At 45.5% G+C, this 23,959-nt stretch overlaps 1 protein-coding gene across 7 annotated transcripts in view; it reads left to right on the top strand.

Moving 5' to 3' along the window:
• Window positions 1–575: 575 nt before the first annotated feature.
• The window catches only part of MYB (MYB proto-oncogene, transcription factor), a 43,627-nt gene continuing 20,243 nt past the window's right edge, over window positions 576–23,959 (top strand). The window contains exons 1-10 of one of the 7 annotated variants that reach the window (XM_080390125.1): window positions 576–9,326; window positions 12,939–13,056; window positions 15,110–15,181; window positions 15,833–15,925; window positions 16,339–16,559; window positions 18,113–18,347; window positions 19,179–19,259; window positions 19,660–19,764; window positions 21,079–21,336; window positions 22,364–22,732. In XM_080390125.1, the coding sequence (XP_080246251.1) occupies window positions 9,304–9,326; window positions 12,939–13,056; window positions 15,110–15,181; window positions 15,833–15,925; window positions 16,339–16,559; window positions 18,113–18,347; window positions 19,179–19,259; window positions 19,660–19,764; window positions 21,079–21,336; window positions 22,364–22,732 (1,575 nt within the window). In that variant the 5' untranslated portion in view covers window positions 576–9,303. The other 6 variants (XM_080390124.1, XM_080390122.1, XM_080390126.1 and 3 more) reach the window with 6 other exon arrangements.

Here is a 23,959-nt window from a genome sequence, read left to right as displayed (position 1 = left end):
GCTCTGCTAGTGACCAATTTAAAGAGTCAGACACTCAAGAAGATGGAATTGTTCTGCAGTTTTGCTTATGTAAAGTAGGTGTATTTAAAAAAATCACTCCCCAGAGGAACTATGATCATACCTGTATTTCTAATTGAGACAAGGGAATATCCCTGAAAATTGCAATTAAACTAAAATGGGAATAAAAATTTTTAATGAAAGTTCCATGTGAAAACATATGGAGAGGCAAGGCAATAAGAAATAATATGTGATTGCAAGTGAACAAAAACCGAACCAAGCAGAATGAAATTGTGAAACTCATGCTTTACTCTTAATGAACCAAGTAGTAAGTATTTTATTACAGGCTTAAGACTAATAGGTGACTAAGTAAAGGAATTTTTTTCCAATAATAATGTTGCATGACAAGTCCCTCAGCCAGTTTTGACAGGAAGGAAAGAAAGAAATATCCAACTTTGACCTAAAAGTACAGACCAGAAAAGCTGTCTTTGGCTGCATCTGATTCTAATCTAGCAATAATATCCCCATCAAACTGAAGTCCAAATATTTGCCCCCACAGCAAGTTCACGTCCGACAAGAGCTTTAGCAGTCTTAATGATCAGTTTCTGTAGCATCTCCGAAAATAATGGAGGAATCAGAACCCAACTGCTGACCTGGTGGTACAACCAGCAGATGATGGGCTAGCTCCCTTTTCATGGCTCTTTGTGTTTTACGGTGCTGACAACACTAGAGCTTGTTTTCATCAGTATACTATCCAGATATGACTCAGAAGACATATGGAGAATAGATATGTGTACTACCAAGATTCAATTTTTAAAGTCACTTTTCTGTTCATAACCACACTGCAAAAAAACAAAAAAACCCAACAAAAAACCAACCAAAAAACCAAACCAACAACCACCATAGAACAAAAATGTGCTAAACTGACAAAAACTGTCACTAAGAGCTGTCTGAATCTTGTTAGCTGGTCATCTCCTGCTCTCTAACTTCAGTGAGGGTGGGATAAAGGGGAAGGGTGCTTGATGTGTAACTAAGAAAAATGTCCATTTGGGGAAAAATCTTAGGTTAACAAACCTGAACACTACCATCTTTTTTAGAAAATTAAAAACTAAGTTTATGGCAGCTGAACACATGACCAAAATATATCAGTTACTATTCAAAAGGAGGAAAAACAGAAATAAGATTTCAGTTTGCTGTGGAGGCTTTTCCATCACAATATGTCTGCAAAATAAGAAGTGCCTATAAACAGGAGAATAGGCACCTGTGAAGTCCACCTTTGAACCTATATGCATAATATGGCCATGTGCTGGGCCATCTGTAATCCATACTAGAAAGCAACAGTAGATGGCCTACTTTTCACAAAAAGTGAGAGCCAGAGAAAACCGCATTGTGCCATAGGGAGGGGAAGCACAGGCATAGCCTTCATTATTATTTGGCATACAGAGAAAGAGCAAGCAGAAACAAGACTAGTAAAAGAAAGAAGGGAATTCTCCCCGGAAACATATGGGAAGCACAAAACAGAAGTAATAAAACATTAAAGAATAGGGATACAAACACCAGCATGTCCAGAAAGCACAATTATTAGTAATGAACGTAATGAAAGCACTGGAAGTGTGAATGCAAAAGTTAATGTCTTCTTTCACACATGTGAGGGTGTGCATGGCAAAAGACCAGGGTGTCTAAATAAGAAATGTATGAAAGAGTCTTCCAAGTATCATTTTCTATATAACTCACCAGCCTTTAGTAAAGGGAGAAGTAAAGGAAAGCACAGAAAATTCCACTTTGACACCTGTCTTTTAGAGCTGTTTTCATTTTCACAATGTATCTTTGTAGCTCCTGCACAGCAGAGCTCCAGAAGCCCAGCCCCGTCAGCAAGTCACTGGCCACAGAGCTGGCTTTCCGTTCACCTAATGCCACCAGCCCACTAAACCAACTCCTTTCCATAATTGGCCACCAGGGCTAATTTTCAAGCTAACCTTGCCATGGAAACCCAATACAGGCTCAAGTCCCTAAAGAAAACAAAGGACTCGGCCACTGTCGAGGTGCCCTTTGCTCAGGAAGCTGAGCATAAGCATTTACGCTACTTTTGACTGTCCTTTTCCTATCTGGTTGAGCTCTCAAACCACAAGTTTCTAAATGTTGTCAATTGACATTTACAAGATACTTTGGGAAATATTTTTGCAGCTCCCTAATACATTTCCGACCCTGGAAAACCAAGGTGTGTAGATGAAAGCAGATGCAACGTTACACAGAATTTGATGAGTTACTGCTAAAAAACATCTGATGAATGCATTTTCAAACAGGATACCCAAAGTCTGTTGGACGCAGATACTCGGTAATAACATAGTACTTGCTTCAGAGTTGTCTAAGCGACAGCAATCACCTATTTAACCACTTAGTCTTGCTTCTAGTTAGGGCCCAGCAAACTTCTTTCAAAAACAGTGGTGTGATGTAGGAGTAGCTTAACTGGACGAAATGGCCACACTTACGGGCACAAGGAAGAAAGGAAGGAGCACAGCCTTATTTGTATACACAGCATTACTGCAAACATAATTTGACTAGCTCTTGAGCAGCAGTGGGTAACAAGGGTTGCAAGGTATAAAAACTGAGGTGATTAATTCCGTCTCAGCCTGAAAAAAATTACTTTTCTTGCCAATCTTTTGACACCTCCTACTGACTAATACAGAAAGGAGTGACATAGGGCCTGAGGATGTAAAACAAATATAGCGAGAAATGACAAGTTTTACCATCTAGCCTACATTAGGCTATCACAGTGATAGGGTAAATGCGAAGGAAAGTGAAAAAAGAAGGGAGGGACTGATTCCACTTCACAATATTCAGTTAGTCCAATGCTGGGAGAAGGTTTGAGAGGGGGAAGGATATAAACATATGAAATATTGGATTTTAGTAAGATGACAATGGACTACTCAGGAAACAGAGGTTTATGTGTGAAGTGTAAGCGTCTGTGACAAATCTACAAAATGGGATTAAAAACACATTAACATAGGAAACACGTAAGAAAAGATTGCAACCGGTGATTTGGGACCACAGAAGGAGACACATCTCCTTTACATATCTTCCCGTACAAGGAGAAATTAATGAATTTTATAGACAGTGGGCTCAACAAGATGAGAATCTGCCCTTTATTTAAACTGGCGTAAATCAAATATATTTCCTTCCAATTACCAAGTCAGTAGAACAAGAGGGAGGAAAGACTGCTCTTAGGGGGAACCAGGCCTCTCCAGTAGTGTGACAATGAAAAAAGGGTAAAGCAGTTGGTGTCCACGAGACGTTGCTATGTTCTGCATCACACAAGTAAGCCGCTAAACATTTACACGTGTTTATCCTCAGCTACACTACTATGGTTTATAGATTGAGCTCTGCTTTCAGGTACAGCCAGGTATAACTGTAGCACCTCAAGAAACATCACTGGAGTCGCTTTGTATTTATGGGAGCAAAACTGAGAGAAGCAGCAGGCTGAATTCCCTGTTAAACTGGTGCAAAGGTGCAACTCCCTCAGAGGACACTTCTAAAAGCAGTACAAAAGCCTCTCTGCTTGCCAGCCGGGCATACATTATAGTAACCACACCCTTCTAGGTAAACATGTACATAGAGCAAATCACTTCTTTTGTGAATAGGGTTTACTTTATCATTTTGAAAGGCATATTGCTATTTCTTGACATATTAGTATGCTTAAATGAATCACTTAAAAAAATAAACTTATTTGCCTATGTTTACATTTATTTGTCCTCTCCTCTGTTATTAATCAAACTTGTCTAATATTTTTATCACATTGTGTTTTAAATAAATAAATAAACACTGATTTCCTTTGAAATACTGGTTGCTAGCAATAAAATAAAGGCAAGAAATCACATAGTCTCCTATGTGATGAAAGCTGGCAGAAAGGATGTATTGCTCCAGGTATGCTGATAACATACAATGTCAATACCCCACCATATTGCTAATTTTCTATTTGGATGTCAGTGCCCTGCTACAGGTTAAGATGGAGCTGCATATGCAATGGATGCTTCTTATTGTTAGTACTATGCTTTAAAAAGGAAAAAAAATTAAATCATTCTGTGTGATGATGTAGGTTTTTACATGGGAAGGGGTTATTTTTCACAGGGGGCACTGAACTCTGCGGTGCTGAGCCTGCTGCACTTGGGCAGCTGACTCGACATGTGGTTCTGCTGGTGTCCAAGGATCTGGTGCCACTTGCCCCAAGCCTCACTTTGCACCTACTATACCGTGCCATTTCAGAACAAATGAAGTAACAGCTTTCGTAGAACATATGTTCTGTTCCTATAGAACGCTATTTTTGCAGTTGGAAGGCCTCAGGCATTACTCTTCTTCCAAGCCATGCACAAACAAAGAGGGTTTACCACAAAAAAGAGCCTCTGCTGAAGAGTGCAAGGTTTACCTTTGCTCCCTCGCTCAAGATCTTAATTTCACGAAGTTATGTCCCTTCCTTTCATTCTACATTGTATAGCTATAACCCGAAGTTTTCTCCCAGCAGCAGCGCAGGTCCCTCTTGAATTTCCCTTAGCTTTTAAACCAAGAGGAACATCCAAGACTGTCATCAGGAAAACCTAGATGTTACAACAGAAAAGAAACAGACCTCTTATTCTGTTAGTAATCCCTTTCATATAAAATTTCAATTGATTCAGTCTAACCTTATCACTGAATTCTTATTGTTACCTGACCTGGGCAAAAATAAATTAAACAAAAATGAATTATGCAGTCAACTGATAAGTCTGAACTATTACTGTATTACTCCAGTTCTATGCCAGAACATGCTGCGGATTTTCAGTGTAGGTGCTCTGGTATAATCACTGAGTAACAGTGGTCTAGTGGGCTCTAAAACTGCATGTGCTGAAACCAGATGTCCAGATCTGAAGGTCTAGGCTATGCCATCTACACAGCTGGAGTAGGAGCCAGCAGAGTACCTCCTTCTTTCTCTAAGCACATGGATGCATAGCCTAGGGGCGGATCTTCTTCCCAGGAGCTGCAACAGTTCCTTCTCAGCTCACTACCCTTTCTCCAGCTTTTCAGCCTGGCTGCAAGAAAATGTAGGTATGATGGTGTGGAGATAGCCCCATCTCCTGCTGGCCCACAGCTTGCCATCTATTTTGGCCCTGTTCAGGTCCACACAATGTCTGTTTTCAGTAGGGCAGATGGTTGCCACTCACATCTACGTGTTCACTGCTCTGGGAGTCCTGGCTCACATGCAAATCTGGGTGGCAACACAAGCAGGTACCTTTGAAGCAGGTAGCCCTCAGGCAGCCAGCCATGTGGCCATCAGGCTGGCCCTCATGCACTGCACAGTTTACTGGAAAAGAAGTGTTAATACATATTGCTGGACATAATTTATATCCACGGGTAGGGGAATGTGGCTCAATATGTGGCTGAAGTGACTTGGTATGTGACACCAGGAACATTAAACCTCAGTCTCCTGCCTCCCTCCCCAGAGCTTTTAATCAACCTTCTTCTTCCATGAGGAACTTAGGTTAGAAAGTTTACATTAAAGGAAAACATACATTTGTGTTTTGCTTCAAATGTGTTAACAATATATATTGAAAATATTTCTGGCTAAAATATAAAAAACCTCTGATTTTCAATGATAACAATACCACAACTGTATTTGAAACTTTACAGTAACTAGTCTAAAAGTGAAACTAAAAAAGTGAAAGTTGCTTTTTGTTTTTCACTGCACAAGCTGAGAGAAATGCAGAAAATAAACAAAAAAGCACATATCAACATGCATTTATAAAAATGTTTCTTGCATTCTAAGGTGCCTTCAGACCAGAGGGAAAGGTGGCTTTTTATAACACTTGTGATAGAAAAAAAACACCATACGTGTGTGTGATCATGTGAGTAGTTAGACACTGATTTCACAGCATTCCTTGCAAATTCTGTGACAAATTCAGGAAAAGCAGGAACAGCACATAGGTAAAGATTGCTGCTGGGATTTTCCAAAGTCAAATAAGAATTTATGCAACTACCTCCTATCCATCTGGAAAATCCCAGGGTTCAGGCTTACTGTTCCTCTTCTCCCAGCTACATTTCCTTCATGATTCCTTTTTGATTTGATTATGCCTAGCTAGCTAATATTGGCAGTACTCAGCCCAAGTCACGGCAGCTAAACAGCAGATTGCAACAGGAAAACATTAAGGATGAAGACAACATGTCTTGGATTTGATGTTTAACTGGGATTCTTGAAACTTTCTTCACATGCTTTGAACTCCATTTTGAGGTTTGTGTTTGTAGTGGAGGTGCAGGAAATCAAGGAATTCACTGTGTATTTACCATTTATGTAATTACTTCTCTTAAATTACTTATGTAATTTGTGTAAGTAAAAGATCATCAGAACATGCAGTTACACTGTTTACAATTACTCTGTCAGTTGATGCAATTACTATAAATAGGCTCAGAGACATCACTAATTAATGAAGTTGGAAGGGTAATGCAAGAAGAAGTCTGCTACTGCACATCTTAGGGCATATGATCTCTAAGTTCAGATGTAGAAGGGTGATTTCTTTTTCTTTAGGGCTTTGGCAAAGATATATTATAAAGAACCCTTACACCCCAAATTGCCTCAGGCTACAGGTGTTTGGGAAAGGAAAGAAAACAAAACAGTAGGCTCGTGGCTCATTTTTAGCTAAATTTTAAACAATAACAATGAAGCAACACCAGTGGAGTGCATGTGCACACCTTAGTGGTTTTATTGGGGTTTATATATGCAGGGTTGGAGAATACTGATCTTTAAGCCTGGAGCAGAGGTGTCATTTCCTTCTTTATTTTGAACACAGTAAAAATATGTTTTATTTTCAATTTTTAGTATTCTTATAAACCAAATGTGGTCTTTGTTTGGTTGGTTGGGTTTTTTTCAATATGGGAAGAAAAAAGGGTATTCATTCAGAGTCACTGGAGAAGAAATGTAGTCTTACACAAAACCTTCAGAAGGAAATTGTGAATATTAACAGTTCTCTTGAGAACAATAATAGACATTCTTTGCATTTATTCAGCAAATTTACATCCAAATCGGGAAGATGTTGGATTTGTCTCAGTAACACTGAAATATTTGCAAAAACCAACAAGGGAAAATGTTTCCCGCAGAAGCAGGAAGAGATAACCTAGCACAGTTTTGTTTGTACCTCTGTGGGAAACTATAGGCAGCATGACCACACTGTTTCAGTGAAACGTACCTTTTCAGTCACAAAGTTACTAGTACCTCCCCTTAAGAGCAAATCCTGTGAATCCTGTCATAGCCTTACAGCTGCTTCGACTACAGGCCCAGCTTCAGGCCTCCTACCTACAGAAGCAACACTCACTGGCGGAGCAGTACTCAGAAGTGTCTCTAATAACTTTCTGTAAAGGATTCAGCATTAGGTTCTGACAGAACTGGGTAAGCATCACTGTGTTAAGTAAGGAAAGCAACATTTTACACACACAAAAAATCCCGATACTTTTGTGGATTAATATCAGCTTTGGTTCTGCAACAGTAACATCCCCAACACCCAGCAACAGTGGCTCGCTACAGTGCGGACACCAAGATGCCTTTCCGGGTTTCCTCGGGCCACCTGATTTCCCACTTTCCCCAAACACATCTTTACCAGAAAAAAAGCCTCAAAAATCTGATGGATCTGAGTAGCCTTGTTCTCTGCTGATGCCAGCACGCACTTTCATATAAAGGTCACCGGGTGTAGAACAGAGCTGAACTAGTCTTTAGTTTTCCAGTTCTCCCACTGCCACTAGCACTGAAGTCCCCCCTTCACAGCAGGGAAACGCTTCGCAAAGCTGTGACGAGGTGACTGCGCAGAGCGCCTCCAGCCTGCACGAACGCCGCCCCCCGGTGCAGCAGGTCCATTTCACAGGTAGGCGAGCGGAGGCCGGGCGGTGGGGCAGCGGCCGTCGGAGGCGTGGGTAATGCACAGCCGGGGTGACGTGCGCCCGTCGGCTAATGTGGGCCCGCGTGTAACCCCACGCAGCGATGCACCGGCGGGGCTCGGGGAGACAGCCCCGCTGCCCGTCCGTCCCCGGGCTGCCTGCGCCGGTGAATCCCGTTACCTGGGAGTCTAGGGGACCTCAGGGACACGACGGGGCGGGGGCTTGCCGCAGGCCGCGCAGTACCCCATGCCCGGCCTGCGGCTCGGCGGGACGGTCCGCCCCGGGAGGCGGCGGGCTCCCAGCCCTCCCGGAGCGGCGCCGCGGGCTGGGGAGCGGCCCCGCGGCCCCGCCCCCCCCGTCGGCGGCTCATTGATGAGCCGCGGGCCTTTGAGGAAAGGGCAAGTGCGCCGAAACCGCTGCAAAGCCCCGATTTTTCAAGCAGCAGCGCAGCCTGGGAACTTTGCATGTTTCGCCATTTTTCACATCCTGACTCATTTCTGTATCACAAAACGTGTTCTCTGGAGCTCGTCGGACACCCACCGCCCCTCCCGCCGCGGCGGCGGCGGGGACCATCCACCCCTGGCAGCTGCAAGGGGAACTATTGCAAAAATCCCCCGCGGCGCGGCAGCCGCTGTCAGGCACCGGGCAGCCCCGGCCCTCGGCCCCCCCCCGGAGACCCCCGCATCCCCCAGCGTCCCTTTTAGCGTATGTTTCCAGCGGGAAGGGGGTGGGGGTGGGGGTGGGGTTACTCGCCCCCCGAGGGTCGCTGCAGCCCGCACGCCAAGCAGGGAGCGCAGCAGGTGCACCCGCCCAGGCCCACCCCCCGTCGACGGGAGGCACCTAGGTGGCCCGGGGGTGGTCGCCGAGACCCCTCGGGGGTGGCAGCGCCGACCCACGGCGGGACGCACCTTCCCCACCTGCCGTGCACGGGGGTGGCGGGTGGGGGGGTGGCGGCGTCTGCCCCCCGCCCCGACGGCTTCGTCAATGAAAGCCTGATGCCGCGGGGACTGGGGGCTGCGACCGCGCCGTCGAGGGGCGGTGGCGCGGGAGGGGGAAGGGGGGGTCCCGCCGGGGCGGGGCGGGGCGGGGCGGCGCGGGAGGGCCCCGTCTGGCGCGCGGCCCCGGTCCGCCCGCCCCGCGCCCCGCCGCCGCGGCACGGGCCCGCCGCACGGCGCCAGGCGCCTGCGCACTGCAGGGGCGCCAGATTTGGCGGGAGGGGGAGTGTCCAAGGGCCCTTTGTTTGATGGCATCTCTGTTTACAGAGTTTACTCTTTAATCTCAACCTGTTTCCTCCTCCTCCTCCCGCGGCTCCTCGGCACTCCCGTGCGCGGCGGCGGAGCGCCTGGGCGCAGCCCGGCAGCAGGGCGCGGCGGCGGGCGCGGGCTCCCCCGTCCTCCTCCCCCAGCGGCCGGTGCGAGGATGGCCCGGAGACCCCGGCACAGGTAACTCGCTGTCCGCGGGCGGGGGGCGGCCGGCCCCGCTCCGCCCGGCCCCGTGCCTGTCAGACGGGGCGCGGAGCGGGGGAGCAGGAAGGCAGCAGCGGGAGAAGAGCTCGCCCGGCGGACGGGGCGGGCGGGCAGCCCCCCGTCCTCCGCGCACCTGGGCTACCCCGCCCCCGAGGCGCGGCGCGGAGCGGCCCCCTCCTCGGCAGGCGCCGGGGCAGCGGGACGAGCCGCAGAGCTGCCGCTGACGGGGCGCCCGGGCCCGGCGCCGCACGCCTGCCGGACGCCACGGGGGGCCGGGCTCGCTGCCCGCAGGGGCCAGCGCGGAGCCCGGCGGGGCTGCGCGCCCGCAGCTGCAGGGCAGGACAATGTCGGGCTGGCTCGGCGGCGGCAGGTAGCGCGTCCCGTCTCATTCATTCATTCATTCCCGGCGGGGTGGGCGGCCGGCGGGGGGCTGGGCTCGCTCCCTCGTCTGTTTTTTTTATTTATTCTTGAAGTGGCGGCCCTTTTGCCCTCGGGAGCGCGGCTCTGCCCCGCGGGGGTAGTTGCGTCCAGCGGCGCTCGCCTGTTCCCCGCACACGTCGTTCGGCACATGCCGGAGCGTGGCAGCGCGAGCGGGCAGCTGCGGGGGGCTGCGGGTCCGACGGGGCGCTCGGCCGGAGCTGTCACCCGTGCCCGCCCGCCCGCCGCGCTCTCGGGCGAGGTCGATCGCCGCCGCGCCGCGCCAGGGGCCGGCGGCGGCAGCGCCCCGGGGGCGCCGGGCCGGGCCGGAGCGGGCCGGGGAGGCAGCGCCGCGTGGCCGTGGCCGTGCCGCCGCTGCGGGGCGGGCGCCCAGAGCGGGGTTGTTGCCTAATTAGCCGGGGACGGCGGGTCGGACACGTGGAGGCTTTTTTTCTTTCTCTTTGCAGCTCGGCATCCTCCCCTCTTCCCCTCCCCTGCGGCTGGGCTGTGACAGAGGAGAAAGTGGCAGCCCTGCCTCTCCCTGCCCGGCTGCCGGCGGGACTGGGCGCTCGGGGGGCTCGTCTTACGGAAGAGGGGCTTGCGGTGCGGGAGGAGGCAGCGGGCCGCTGGGCGAGCGCCGGGCTGTACTTTCAGTGTCAGAGCGGGGGTGTCGCTGGGGCTGGCGGTGAATCACCCGGCCCCTCTCTCCCGAAAGAGGGACCGCCGCCGCCTGCCTCGTGGGCGCCTCCCGCCGGGACGCGGCGCTCCGCCGCCCCGGGCTCGGCTGGCAGCCCCGCCACGGCGGCAAGGGCTGGCGGGGAGGCGCGGCGCGGCGCGGGGCCGCCCCGGCGGGAGCGGGAACGGGCGCGGGAACGGGCTCTGCCCCGCGGGGCCGGTGCCCGAATTCCTTCAATCACGGTGGCAGCGGCGAGCCACTTCCTCCCCACCGCCTGCGTGTTTTTTCCCTCTCTCCTGTTTTTCCCCTTTCCCCCCGTGTCCTTGCACGAGCCGGTTGCCGGGCGCAAAGCGCAGCGCTGCTGCCGCGGGAGCGCTGGAGCGGCGCGGGGGGGCTCCCGCCCTCTGCCCCGGCCGGCCGGGCGGAGCGCCGGGGGCCGGGGGGGCGCGGGCTGCGGCCGGCGCTGCGAAATAAGAAGTTTTGGAGCAGCGCTGAGGGCCCGGTTGGCTAAAGCAGCTACCGAGCGTCCCGAAATCCCAGGGGCCTTTTCTCCTGCTGGAGAACACAGGTAATACAGCGGGGGCTCGGCTCTGCGGTGCCAGCAAGGCCCCGGTTATTTAAATAAACCGGTTACGGTGCTGCCACCGCACTTCAGTCATTCCGATCCGTTCGCCGCTGATGTGCCGTTGCGGGGTGGCGTCTCTGTGCCGTGCCTGAGACACGCCGCGGCGCAGGAAGCGTCACCGATGGATGCGTACCTGGTGTTTACTGCCTGCGAAACTCATTTTCAAAATGATACTTGGAAATGGAGCCACAAAACTTCCTTTGGCATATGGGCAGTCGCACAGCTGTCTCTCTGTGTCGCTTACTTAGAAAAAAAAGTGAACCTAAGCTGAGCGGCGGCAGGGGCAGGAGCCGCGGTGGCAGCGGCCGGAGCGTGTGACTTGCCCCCTGCGCGCTGCCGCGCTGCGCTGCGCCGCGGGCCGGGGGTCCGCGCTGCCCGGGGGGCGAGCTGGGCGGGCTGCAGGGCTTCGGCACCGTGGGGACGAGCTGAGGGCTGGGGGGGTGGTGGGGGGTGGGGAGCGAGGAGCCACTCGGCAGGGGCTCGGCGAAGGCCACACGCATCACGGCGGGCTGTGGAAAACTTGCTGCGTGTCGCGCAGCTTTCGCGGCGCATGCCGCAGGGCGGGAAGCGGGGCTGGAGGTGTGCGGTGTGATTAGCCCAGTGGGCTTGAAAAGAACGTGTGTTCAACAGCTTGCGTTTTGGAGGCGTTTGCATCCATCCCCTGTGCTGGGACTGACCGGCTCCGGGCTTCACTGCAGCTTAATTTAAAAAGGAATCTCCTGAAAACAGGCTAAAGGCATAAACAATGCCTGATACTTTTCTTACAAAATAACTTTATTTTAATGGCTTAGTCATACTTCTGACATACCCCAGCATACCACACCATCGGATGCATCACGGGTTTTAGCCTCGTAGCCTGACGTCTCCTTTCTAGCACTTGTGGTTATCATCTCTTAGCTGAAGTGTCAGAACTGCTGCTCATACCTTTAAAATTGGAAATAAAATACTGCCCACCAGGAAGATGACTGGTGTTGCAAAACACTCTTCTGGGTTTAGTTAACTGGGTAGAGCAAGCACTGTTTGTGAAAAGAGTAATAGAGTCCTTTTTACCTGTAGATAGCCTGTGGGGAAATCCCTTAGTCGTTAATTAGGTGAGAAGCAGTGTATTTCAAAAACAGAATGAGGGATTTAGGAATGGAATAGAGGCAGATAAAGTCTTAAGTTAGAGACATGGAGAGCATAAAAGGGTTCGATCATTCATTTGTTGGTTGCATGGTATTAAATGTACTTGTCCTCAGCCCTTGTCCAGACCCATAAATGGCAGGCACATTTTATATTACAGCTTATTGCATGTTAATGCTACCACTTACTGGCTTTAATTAATTAGAGGAACTTTTGTCTTCACATATAGGGTCCATAACCATATTCTCAAACGAGCTTATTGTTGGTTAACTTTTTGTATAGACTTTTATTTGGGAGCGAGAACTATCTGCTCTGTTAAACGTACAGAAACACTAATGTTTTTCAGAACGTATGGCACGAGTTAAAGATTTTGAACATGTGCTTGTGTAATGGACACAGCCTCTAGTTCTCTTTATTGTCCCAAACATTGTATTTTAATTTGAAACTTTCATTGGTTGAAAGTTTGCCAAATGTGTAATTCACCACTGATCTAACATTAGGAGCAGGTCTAAACATGCACAGTAATACGAAGGTTGCCAGCCCTTTGCTTGTATCTGTGGATACCAAAAACAGAAGAACCAGTTCGGAATACTAGAACAACAGAATGCAGAACAAAATCTTGTTGTGCAAGTTTTAGAACTTTTATCTGTGTAACCTTTGTAAGGATTGTAGTGGGTTTTTTGTGCTTTGTAATTAAGTAGCTCAAGTCTTCATGTTCCACTCTGTGTCTCACTGTTTCCTTCTGCAGTATATATAGTAGTGATGATGATGAAGAAGATGTTGAGATGTATGATCATGATTATGATGGTCTACTTCCTAAGACTGGAAAACGTCACTTAGGAAAAACCAGGTGGACCCGCGAAGAGGTAAATCTGAGTTCATTCATCTCCAGCATGTAAACAGACTGAGAAAGCATGGATGATGATCTTCTCCCTGGTTGCTTGTCTATGAACTGATTTCAGTGACAGTGACACACGTATGAATGAGGACAACGTTTTTAACCCATTAGCTATCTTCAGTGTTTTATTTAACTTCAAGGATCATTCTCATCTTTTAAAAAAATGTATAAACACCATTTATTTATTAATTTTTTATGTCCACCCAAGTCTGCGTTACAGGTATGTGAGCCTCTGTGTAATCTCTGTTGGAGAAACAGATTCAGAGTCACCTGCAGCAGTGCTTGACTGTTACTGCTGCCTCTTTTTGTTTGAAAATGGTTGCTATGTGAGAACTGACGTGTGTTCACTGTCCCACAGCAGAAAACAACTGTGGCAGAAACTGCTGCAGTCCTTTTGTGCCATTTGAAATTTGCACTTTAATTACAGCATTATGATTCTGAGTGGAAATAAATTAAAAGCTGCAAGAAAGAAAGTCAGCGGTACCAAAACTGAGCATTCTTTGCTTTTGAAGGTCAGAATGTATTTTAATCACAATACCCTTGTGCTGATTTTCCGGGTAAATTGTGGTATCAAACTCCTTTGCCAGATGGATATCCTGTGGCCATTTAACTGGTTTGAGTTTATTGTGAAATACATTAATATGGTTCTTAAGTTATGTTTTGACTTTCTCCTCTCTAACAATGTATATTGATGTATAAACAGTTGCAGGTCACCTCTTGCAAGCATTTATTGGTTTTGTTTTTTTTTTTTTATATTCATAATCTGCTCTTTCAGAAGTGGATGTTGTTGTGATGTGGCCTGGAAGGAAAGGATGGCCGTGGAGCCCGATGGCCACTTTACTGTCATATGAACTGGGAGCATACTGGGAGGCCCTAATCAGGGAACCGGGGGGGGGAGGGGAGGGGGGAGGGTTGCTCCCCTCCTCTTATCTCTTGGGGCAGTTCTCACTAGTTTTGCATTATCTCAATCTTTCCCAGTACATGAGATACTGGTTTCTTTTGTCTTTAGGGTCAGTATTTCTGGCCTTATCATTAAAAATATTGGGCCAAATTTCTTGCTGTTGGGAGTATCAAAACTCCCTCACAGTGATCAGGAGCAAAAAGGAGCCATTAGTTTTATTGCACATTCATTGTACATGGATAGGCAACAAGCAAATTACTGGAACTCCCATTACTTGCAAGACATACAGACCTTAAGGCTGTGATTTTCAGAGGTCTCCAGGCAGCTGGGTGTCTGTGTATTACTGAATTTCATTGTTATTCTGATGCTTGGCATCTAAACAGCCATGCCCTCCTGTAAATCCAGTACAAGAGTAACAGTTACATTGCTTTGAGATGTATAATGCAAGTCAAAGAACAGCACAGAAGTCAGTCATTCTCCTGCAGCACAGTAAAGAACCTACAAAAATCCACAGGAGTAGAAAAATCTTCTGATTTAGGCAATTAAAAGTATGAGAAGACTACAGACCACCTTCCCTTACACTCAGGAAGCAAAAATAAATGCATAAAAAGCCGGAAGGACACAGTTTAAAAAAAATACATTTCATTTCACCTCTCCTGTGAAGACAGGCTGAGAGAGTTAGGTTGCTCAGCCTGGAGAAGAGAAGGCTCTGGGGGGACCTTATAGCAGCCTGCCAGTGCCTAAAGGGGGGCTACCGCAAAGCTAAAGGGATTTTTTACAACAGTATGTGGTGATGGGACAAGGGGGAATGGCTTTAAACTGAAAGAGGGTAGATTTAGATTAGATATTAGGAAGAAATTCTTTACTGTGATGGTGGCGAGACACTGGAACAGGTTGCTCAGAGGAGCTGTGGGTGCCCCATCCCTGGAGGTGACCAAGGCCAGGCTGGATGGGGCTTTGAGCAACCTGGTCTAGTGGAAGGTGTCCCTGCCCATGGCGGGGGGTTGGAACTAGATGATCGTTAAGGTCCCTTCCAACCCAAACTATTCTGTGATTCTGTTGTTATTTGCATTATAAGAGATTGTGATATTAATGATGTCTGGGTTTTTTAATGATCTAGGATGAGAAACTGAAGAAGCTTGTGGAGCAGAATGGCACAGAAGACTGGAAAGTCATTGCCAATTTCCTTCCTGTAAGTTGATCTTGGTTTCTCTTTCCAGTTCTAGTGACAACTCTTTATCAGAGGTTTCCAAGTAAGAGGAAGGGGAGCGGTTGCTTTGTAGGTACATTTTTGCAGGAGATATAAAACCTCCACAGTTGGAGACCTCAGAAATTTTAGAATATTGTGGAAACCTTTACCTCTAATTTTCCTTTCACTTCTTCAAAAGGGTTGGAAAGAATCAAACCAGCAAAAATGGGGGGTGGCAGGGTGTTGCACAGTAGATGGTCAATGTGACACTGAAACAAAATGTCTCAGCACAGAGGAAAAATAGCTTTGGTGAATTGTAAGTATGGTTTAGAAGATAATTGCTTTGCAAACACTTTGTCTGTTATAGAAATACAGCATGTGAAAGCGTGACTGCTATTGTGCAGATGGTGAAGATTCAGTTTCTGTAGTTTTGGTGATGTCCTCACTGCACAAATTACAGAAATCTTCCCTAGTTCAGTGAGCAAATTAATAGTTGAGCACCCTCTTCTCAGACCTCCTGTATCACACCATGTTGTTTGGTAGCTGTAGTTGGCAGTGAAATGCAGCAGGAACAAGTGTACCTAGATAAGAGCATTATCACTCTACATTCATCTTGTCTAAAGAATCTATTTTGCATATTTTACATTTCACTAGAATCGGACAGATGTTCAGTGCCAGCACCGATGGCAGAAGGTACTAAACCCAGAACTTATTAAAGGTCCGTGGACTAAAGAGGAGGATCAAAGGGTAATCAGTTTTCTTTTCCGTCTGATTAATGCCTTACTAGCAGATTTCATGTGTTGGGGCAAAACTCCTAGAGACTTCGGTGGTCTCAACACCAAGATGGTCAGAGACAGACTGATCCTGTCAGTATCAGTGCTTATTATTTGTGTAGTGCTTTCTAAGTTTTCTACGCAAATTAATTAATGTTGCTTTACAGTACTATAATGTAAAACTGCAGTCTAGAAATGCCTTAACTATTACAAGGTTTTTCCTTTTGGGTAAAAGTATAAATGGGAAGTGGGGAACCTTAATTGTGTGTTAGTTTTACCATGGCAATTGTGAGAAATGTTGCTGAAAATATTGCTCCACCACAGAAATTTTTCATTGATTCATTATGCATCATTAAATACAGGCAGTTTTTATGTCCTTCTTTGAAGGTAATAGAACTCGTGCAGAAATATGGTCCAAAGCGCTGGTCTGTCATTGCTAAGCATTTGAAGGGAAGGATTGGAAAACAGTGCAGGGAGAGGTGGCACAACCATTTGAATCCAGAAGTGAAGAAAACCTCCTGGACAGAAGAGGAAGATAGAATTATTTACCAGGCACACAAGAGGCTGGGAAACAGATGGGCAGAAATTGCAAAGTTGCTGCCTGGACGGTAATGACATATACCTTTAGCTCTTAAATAGGAAAAAAAGGAAAAAAACTGCAGGTCTGATCAGTCCGTTTCAGTTGCCTCAGGCTGCACTTTATAAATCAAAAATTTTTGGAATCAAACCCTGGAAAGCCAGTGACATCAATGTGCATTTTTCTCAGTGGGGAACTGTGCTGTTTGGTCAGTACATGGAACAGTACGCTATTTTTACATGCTTTTAATGTTTGCCATAGGTAAAAAACCTCAGTAACTAGAGCAAGACCGTAACAGTTTCCTAAATGTCCTGTGCAATCTTAATTGAGCTTGCAATAACTGTCAAAATTTAAATGGATCTAACAGGGAAGGATTAGACTCTACAAGTGGAACATAATTTACATTCAGCTAAGGGTATTCCTTCAACATGAAATTCAGTCTGTTTATTCAAAAAGGTTTAGAAGAGGGCTGCTTCAAATTTTGTAATTGCTCCTGAATCATCCAGTTGATTTTGATCTGTTAAAAATACATGTATGGAACAGGGTAAACTGACTTCCTCAAACTCTGGTCCTGGAAATACTTGTCTCATTGGAAGGTGATGCCCAGCTTGCATATAATTTCAGAGATTCAGTGTCTATGTTGAGTCACTTTTACTACAGAGCAAGTAAAAGTGTAGTCAAGCAAATAATGTAAGCAAGGGAAAGGTTTCCCTTCCTATTTTTATTCCTGCTGTTCGGTGAAACATCTTGAAGACCTAAATATAATGCCTAAGATCATGATAGCCTTTTAAATGGACATTCCCTAGGCTGCTTTTCAGCTTCCAGAAGAAAACAAGAAAGGAATTACCCCTTGGAAAGTTTTGTTTTTGGTTTTTTTTATAGTTTCCACACATCACAGATACCGCTTTCAATGATACCATGTGGTGGTGATGTTTTTCAAATAGAGGAGCTGTTTCTAAGCATACTCTTAAAACTCACAGACTTGAGAAGTTTGCTGTTTCTGACTTATGTATGTGAGAATTTGAATCTCAGTTTTTCTGCAGCTAAGAAAAATACTCACAGCTTTGTTTACTGAATTTGTGTGTATAGCATGATGCTGTCGTTGTCTGGGTGGCCAGTTGGAAATTTGTTGGAAGTTAGTCTTTTCACAGCTGTTCTCCACAGTCTGTCTTTTCTGGCAATGAGATACAATAAAACTCCACTTTAATATTAGACTTAGGAAGAGACGTTGTCAGCCCTTTAGGGTAGCCTCAAAGGGGTGTTACCCTTTGCTGTCACCTCACCTCATGGGAATGAGGTGAAGCTGAAGTTAATTTCTTAAAGTTTGAGGACCTAAGGCTTAGAGATTGCTTTAAAAATTACGTGAACAACCCTAGCCCATTTGTCTTTTCTCCTGTCTTTCATACTGAGCGTCTTTCCTGAGAAGTTGAGAGCAGCATTTATAAAGGTGGGGGTAGGAGGAAGGTCAGAGAACAGCTTGAAGTTTAAACCAGAAATGCCAACAGCAGTTTCCTGCCTATTAATCTGTCTGAATTGGAAATGCTCATTTTTAAAACTCCTCAAACGTATGTATTTCTGTTGCAGAACTGATAATGCTATCAAGAACCACTGGAATTCCACCATGCGCCGCAAGGTTGAGCAGGAGGGCTACCTGCAGGAGTCCTCCAAAGCCTGTCACTCCTCAGCAGCTGCTGGCTTTCAGAAGAGCAACCACTTGATGGCCTTTGCTCACAACCCACCTTCTGCACAGCTGCCAGTAGCCAGCCAGCCCCCACTGAGCAGTGACTACCCTTACTACCACATCTCTGAGTCACAAAATGTAAGCACCTGGAAATGCTGGGGGTTTGTGCTTTGCTTCGTTAAATAGCTGGGTGCCTTTTTGCCACACCTGATTTCAGGAAGCATGAATGGTTTTCTCCCAGTCTTGGTGGGCTTGTATGTGTTTGATGTCAGGCAACTTTAATTGTGACTTCATTCAGCGATGCAAATACGTACATTTCCGATTGCTTGCTGACATTCAGGTGGTGGAGTTGAGTTCAGTGGCTTTAACATCTTGTAAGCAGTGAACGTGTTCCCAGTACTGTTTCTTGCAGTGGTGAATATTACATTTCTTGAAGATCGGTTGAATCCGGTTTATTCCGCGGTCTGTGTTAAAATCTCCTACATTCCCTTCAGTACTATTCTGTTTGTGAGTTGCCTGTCAGAACCAAGTAAACAACTGTTGTTTTTAATCTGATTCCTTTTCTATTAATGATTAATAATGAAACAGGCTGCTGCTTCAAACAGCTGCATTGTAGAGTTTTAGATGATAATAAATTGCATCTTTTGCATTTTCACTTCAATTTTGAAAAATCTTACAAATGCATCTATAAATTATTCATCTTTTCTCATTCAGGAAGGGTGGATACTTTGTGTATGAATTTTCTTTCTTCCTCTGTAATGCTCACTGTCATATTCCTAAAAGACTGTTTAATTTTTGGTTAAATGTTGGGGGGTTTGCTACTTAGTCTCCATAATTATAAATATATATCTATTTATATAAATATTAAGATTAAACCTAACACCAGTGTATGTTTAACACAAATTCACAATGCAGGCAGACAATACGATAGAAATAATAACTTTTAGTGTCTTTTGCTTTTTGGCCTAGGTCCCTGGTCAGATCCCATATCCAGTAGCACTGCATGTAAATATTGTCAATGTTCCTCAGCCAGCTGCTGCAGCTATTCAGGTAGATAACTTGAACCTCATTTCAAGAGTCAATTTGTTAAACATTTTATAAGTCAAAATGCAGACATTGTACATTAAAGAAACATTTTAATGTAATGAGTGCGGTGAAGAGAGAAAATGGGGAAGGTGGGGGAGTTCTAACATGGTTAATTGTTGCTTCTTCTGAAGTGGATTTAAAACACAGTAGTTGACATCTGGTGTGATAGCTTTCACTTTCTCCATTTCAAATGTCTATAACGAAATTCAGCAAGGACTTTGGTAGTGGAAAACACAATTGACGTTTGTTTCATCTTAGAGTCTAATTTGGCTATTATAACCACAGGACGGCAAGCCATAAGCATTTTAGTTGCTACATCCTATCAGACCTTTATCTTTTCTTTTCCCTTAACTCTTAATTTCAGAGACACTATAATGATGAAGACCCTGAGAAAGAAAAACGAATAAAGGAATTAGAGTTGCTACTAATGTCGACTGAGAATGAACTGAAAGGGCAGCAGGCATTACCAGTAAGATTGTCACTGTGTGCTTGGATGGAGGGATAGCAGCATTACCCCAGTGCTTGTCTTTTTAACTTTTTACTCCCCCTCTACCTTTGAGACTAATCAAGGCTCTATATTTCCGTTTTAAAAGGATGAAACATAGCACATATATAATCTGTATTTGCTTCTTAAATTCTTTTATTAAAAAACCCCAACAAATAATTTGCAGCTATTTTACTTCGCAAAGTGGGAGCAGGGCTGGGCTCTGTGATAGGATATTGGAAGCTTGGTGACTGTACAAAACCGAAAAATCCCACACATCTTAAATCAATGGGATCTGCATTTCTGAAAGTGTGCAATGGTTCATGTGATGAAAATGTAGTGCCTGTACATTAGATTTTTCTTCTCTGTTGTATTCTTTCCTTCAGCTGTGTTTTATATACTGTAAGCTTCAGACTTGGTGCATGTTTGACAGTTTGTTTTACTTCTCTGAATAATGTTAGATTCTTCATAACTGCATGTATGGAGTAAATGCTGGCTATTACTGAATTCTCACACTTCGTTGTATATGCCATTGGATGTTAATGTGTGAAAACCCTTACATAATTACTTAACACCATCACCAAAGCCAAGAATCCTGGAATCGTTTTTGAAGACAGGTGATAGCCAGCAGATTCTTTTTTTGGGTAATATTTAAATTAATAGTAAAACAACTGTGTGCATGATACGTTAGTTTGGCCACTTTTTAACTTTAGTTAATGTTTTGCAATTTCTTCTGTTGCATGATCACACTGGAAAGAAACTTCTGTTAATTTGTTCTTCTGCTTTCCTAACCACGTTGATTTGACAGCCTCTTCATTGCATTGGTGTAAGCTGTAGCATTAGACAGGGATAGGAGAAGAAAAGGAGATAAGCAAACAAAAGCAACTCTAACTCTTAAACCCTTTAGCCTTCTACAGTGCTGAGTGCTCAGTAGGGAAGTCCTGCCGTTTCTTGCTTCTCACAGAAAATGACTTGCAGACACTTTTTGAGCTTTTGGAGTAACACAGAATGAATTGATTATGTGTTAGTAATCATATATGCTCATAGTCCTGGAAGTAAATTATGAGGTAACTTTGGGATAACAAATACAATGCCGATATTACTTAAAACAACATCTTGCACTGATGAAAGGAAACATCTTGACAATTGTTTCATAGGCATAAGCTTTTAGATGATGATGCAACTACTTTTATCTTTCCTCCAGTGGCATCTGACACCTTGTGCAATTTCATTGCTAAGTTCCTTCTGCCTTTCCTCCCCCCCCCCTTTTCTTTTTTTTTTTTTTCCTTCTTCCTTTAGACACAGAATCACACATCAAACTACCCCGGCTGGCACAGCACCACGATTGCTGACAGCACCAGGACCAGTGGTGACAATGCACCTGTTTCCTGTTTGGGGGAACATCACCACTGTACTCCATCTCCACCAGTGGATCACGGTTGCTTACCTGAGGAAAGTGCCTCCCCTGCGCGGTGCATGATTGTTCACCAGAGCAACATCCTGGATAATGTTAAGAATCTCTTAGAATTTGCAGAAACACTCCAGTTAATAGACTCCGTAAGTAGACTTGCTGCCACAGGTGGATTCGTGTGTGGTCAACAAGTAAGGGGAGAGGAACTGGGACCGTCCTAAATGTGTTTCTGTTTTTTTTCTGAGTAACTTCCAATTGCTACAAGATCTGAAGCTTAGCTTCTGATATAACAAAACGCAGCTGCTCGTAAATGAAGCCCTCAAGTATGGATGTATGCTTTTTGTGGGTATCTCCCTTTCATGCTGCATCTTAGTATGGAAGTGTGATTTTTAGGAAACTGCACAACAGTAGTTTGAAATGATCTCTCCATATTAAGTCTCCATAAAATAAACTCAGAGACATCATGAAAGATTTTAAACAAGAAAATTATACTTACTTATGTTTGAAGTGACACATGCTGTAGGTTTATGTGTGGCTGCTCATGTATCTGCATCATTTTCTAAAAGTTTTTGTTGTAGCTTCAATAGCTGCCTTTCAAAGTTTAAGGAGCTTGCCCTGGAATATATGAAGGACCGGAAACATGCATTTTAAAGGCCAGGTAGCTAACTGGCATTGACGTGGGCCTTTTGTCATTGTGGTCTCTGGGGTACTACATGTAACAGAAGCGGCACATTGAAATACATTTGTTGGTGGCACCCTCCTTCAGCAGCAGTCTGCTTCATGCAGCGTCACATCCCATTCAGCATGTCCAGAGGCGTGCAGGTTTGCAGGAGACCGGTCTTGGTTTAGAGACAGGGCACACATTTTTTGGTAGCAAAAGGCACTGTCTTTGTACTCAGCAGAAAACCCTGGGCAAGTAGATATTAGAGTCATTGTTTCCTTAGGGACTCAGTTGCCAGCCACACTACTAGGTCATTAGACAGTTTGATGTGATCGAGGTATATATTTCAAACACAAGTAAGTGTTCACGGTGTTACTACTCAAACAGGGTCAAGATGAACTGAACTGGGAAAGACTTTGTTGTTGTTGGTTACGGGCATATCCTAGCGCTGTATTTTCATGAGGTGGCACTATACACTGTCTTATAGCTCCGTGCCTCCCACGTTGTTTCAGGATCCTTCATCATGGGGTGATCTCAGCAGTTTTGAATTCTTTGAAGACACAGACACTTCGGCTAGCAAAGCTCCCTCAGGCAAAGTCGCGCAGCTTCAGCAAAGAGGGGCCAGTGCTTGTAGACCTCAAGGACACCCCATCACAAACTTGAGCAAAATCATGTTGAGTCAGGGCTCTCCTGGCTCACCAAAGCCCTTATCGTCTGCCTCACAGGGCAGTGCAGCTCCATGGGTCCTTCTTCGCAAAAAGAGAGGGCACTGCAGCCCCTCAGCCAGTGGCCACGGTAGCACCTTGGTCCTAGCTGACGTCAGCAGCTCAACTCCTCCTAAGCGCTCCCCTGTCAAAAGCCTACCCTTCTCTCCCTCGCAGGTAGATCAAGACTTCTGCACAGATGTTACTAATTCTCAAAAGTCACCCCAGCCTTAACAATTTAGAAACTAATCCTTTGGAACAAATGACTAATTACCGTTGCGCTTGTTGATTTCACTCCGTGTTTGAATCTCCTCACTGCTCTTAAGTCTTCACCACTGAATTTAGATCATCAGCAAGCTAACTGTTGATTCTCTTTTAAATTCATCTGTGGGGCTTGGGGTGTTTGGTTTGGGTTTTTTTTTATTTAGATCAATTTTTGTAGGGGAATAAGATTGCTTGCTTTGCTCTTGCTGTTAACTCCTTCAACTACTAGAGTTTAACATTTCTGAGCATTTGTAATACTTTCCATCTCTGTCCACTTACAGTATGATTCATTGACCTAGAAAACCTCAAACTGCATTTAAATAGCATTCAGGTTGTGAGACAAACTGACAACAACCAGAAAATTCAAATCATGGCTCGCCATCCTCAACCTGGGCCATGTGGGGTAGAGTGGAATAGGAATGAGGAGAAAAATGGCCTGTTAAAATGGCCTGGCATGCACTTCCAAATTCCTGTTGATGGTTGCTTTGTTTCACAGCTGTAGCACTATTTAAAAGTGTTTTGGTTTTTTTTGTTTGTTTGTGTTGGTTTTGCCTTGGTTTGGCTTTAGTTCTTGAAGTCAGAGAAATGCTATTTCATGAATGATAGTAAAAGATCACTTATAATGATCTCCCACTGTATCTCCCATTACTTATTAGGTATTTTAATCATGTATCATTCATCCAGTGCAGTCCATATTTTCTTACATGCCCTATTTTAATATCTTAATGTGATGCAATTTGAGTCTAGAAGGTAATAGGGTGAATCATTGTCAGAATAAAGGATACCACTAGGCTCACAGATATGTAGAAAAAAGAAATGGAAACAACATTTTAGGTTACTAGGTAAAGCTCATGCAAAAGCAGTTTTCTCCAAACTAATACTGCCACCTCCTTTTCAGTCAGCTGTTCCCATTCCAAAGCACTCCGTGCGCCCATCAGGGGTGGTGGTTTTCATTTTATGCTGTGAAAACACAGCACTTTGTTTTGAGAGAGATGATAGGAAATTTATTTTCCTGTCATAAACACTTTATTTACTGCCTTAAAAGCGCTTAGATTCCCCATATAAATCTTTGTGGAGTTTAACACCGTTTCCTATGGGGCTATACCTGAAACATCCCTTACTCATTTCACCCAGTTCTTA

This window comes from Falco punctatus (assembly GCF_963210335.1).
Source record: "Falco punctatus genome assembly, chromosome: 5".
Classification (NCBI taxonomy): domain Eukaryota; kingdom Metazoa; phylum Chordata; class Aves; order Falconiformes; family Falconidae; genus Falco; species Falco punctatus.
This window is presented reverse-complemented; position numbering and strand designations above follow the sequence as displayed.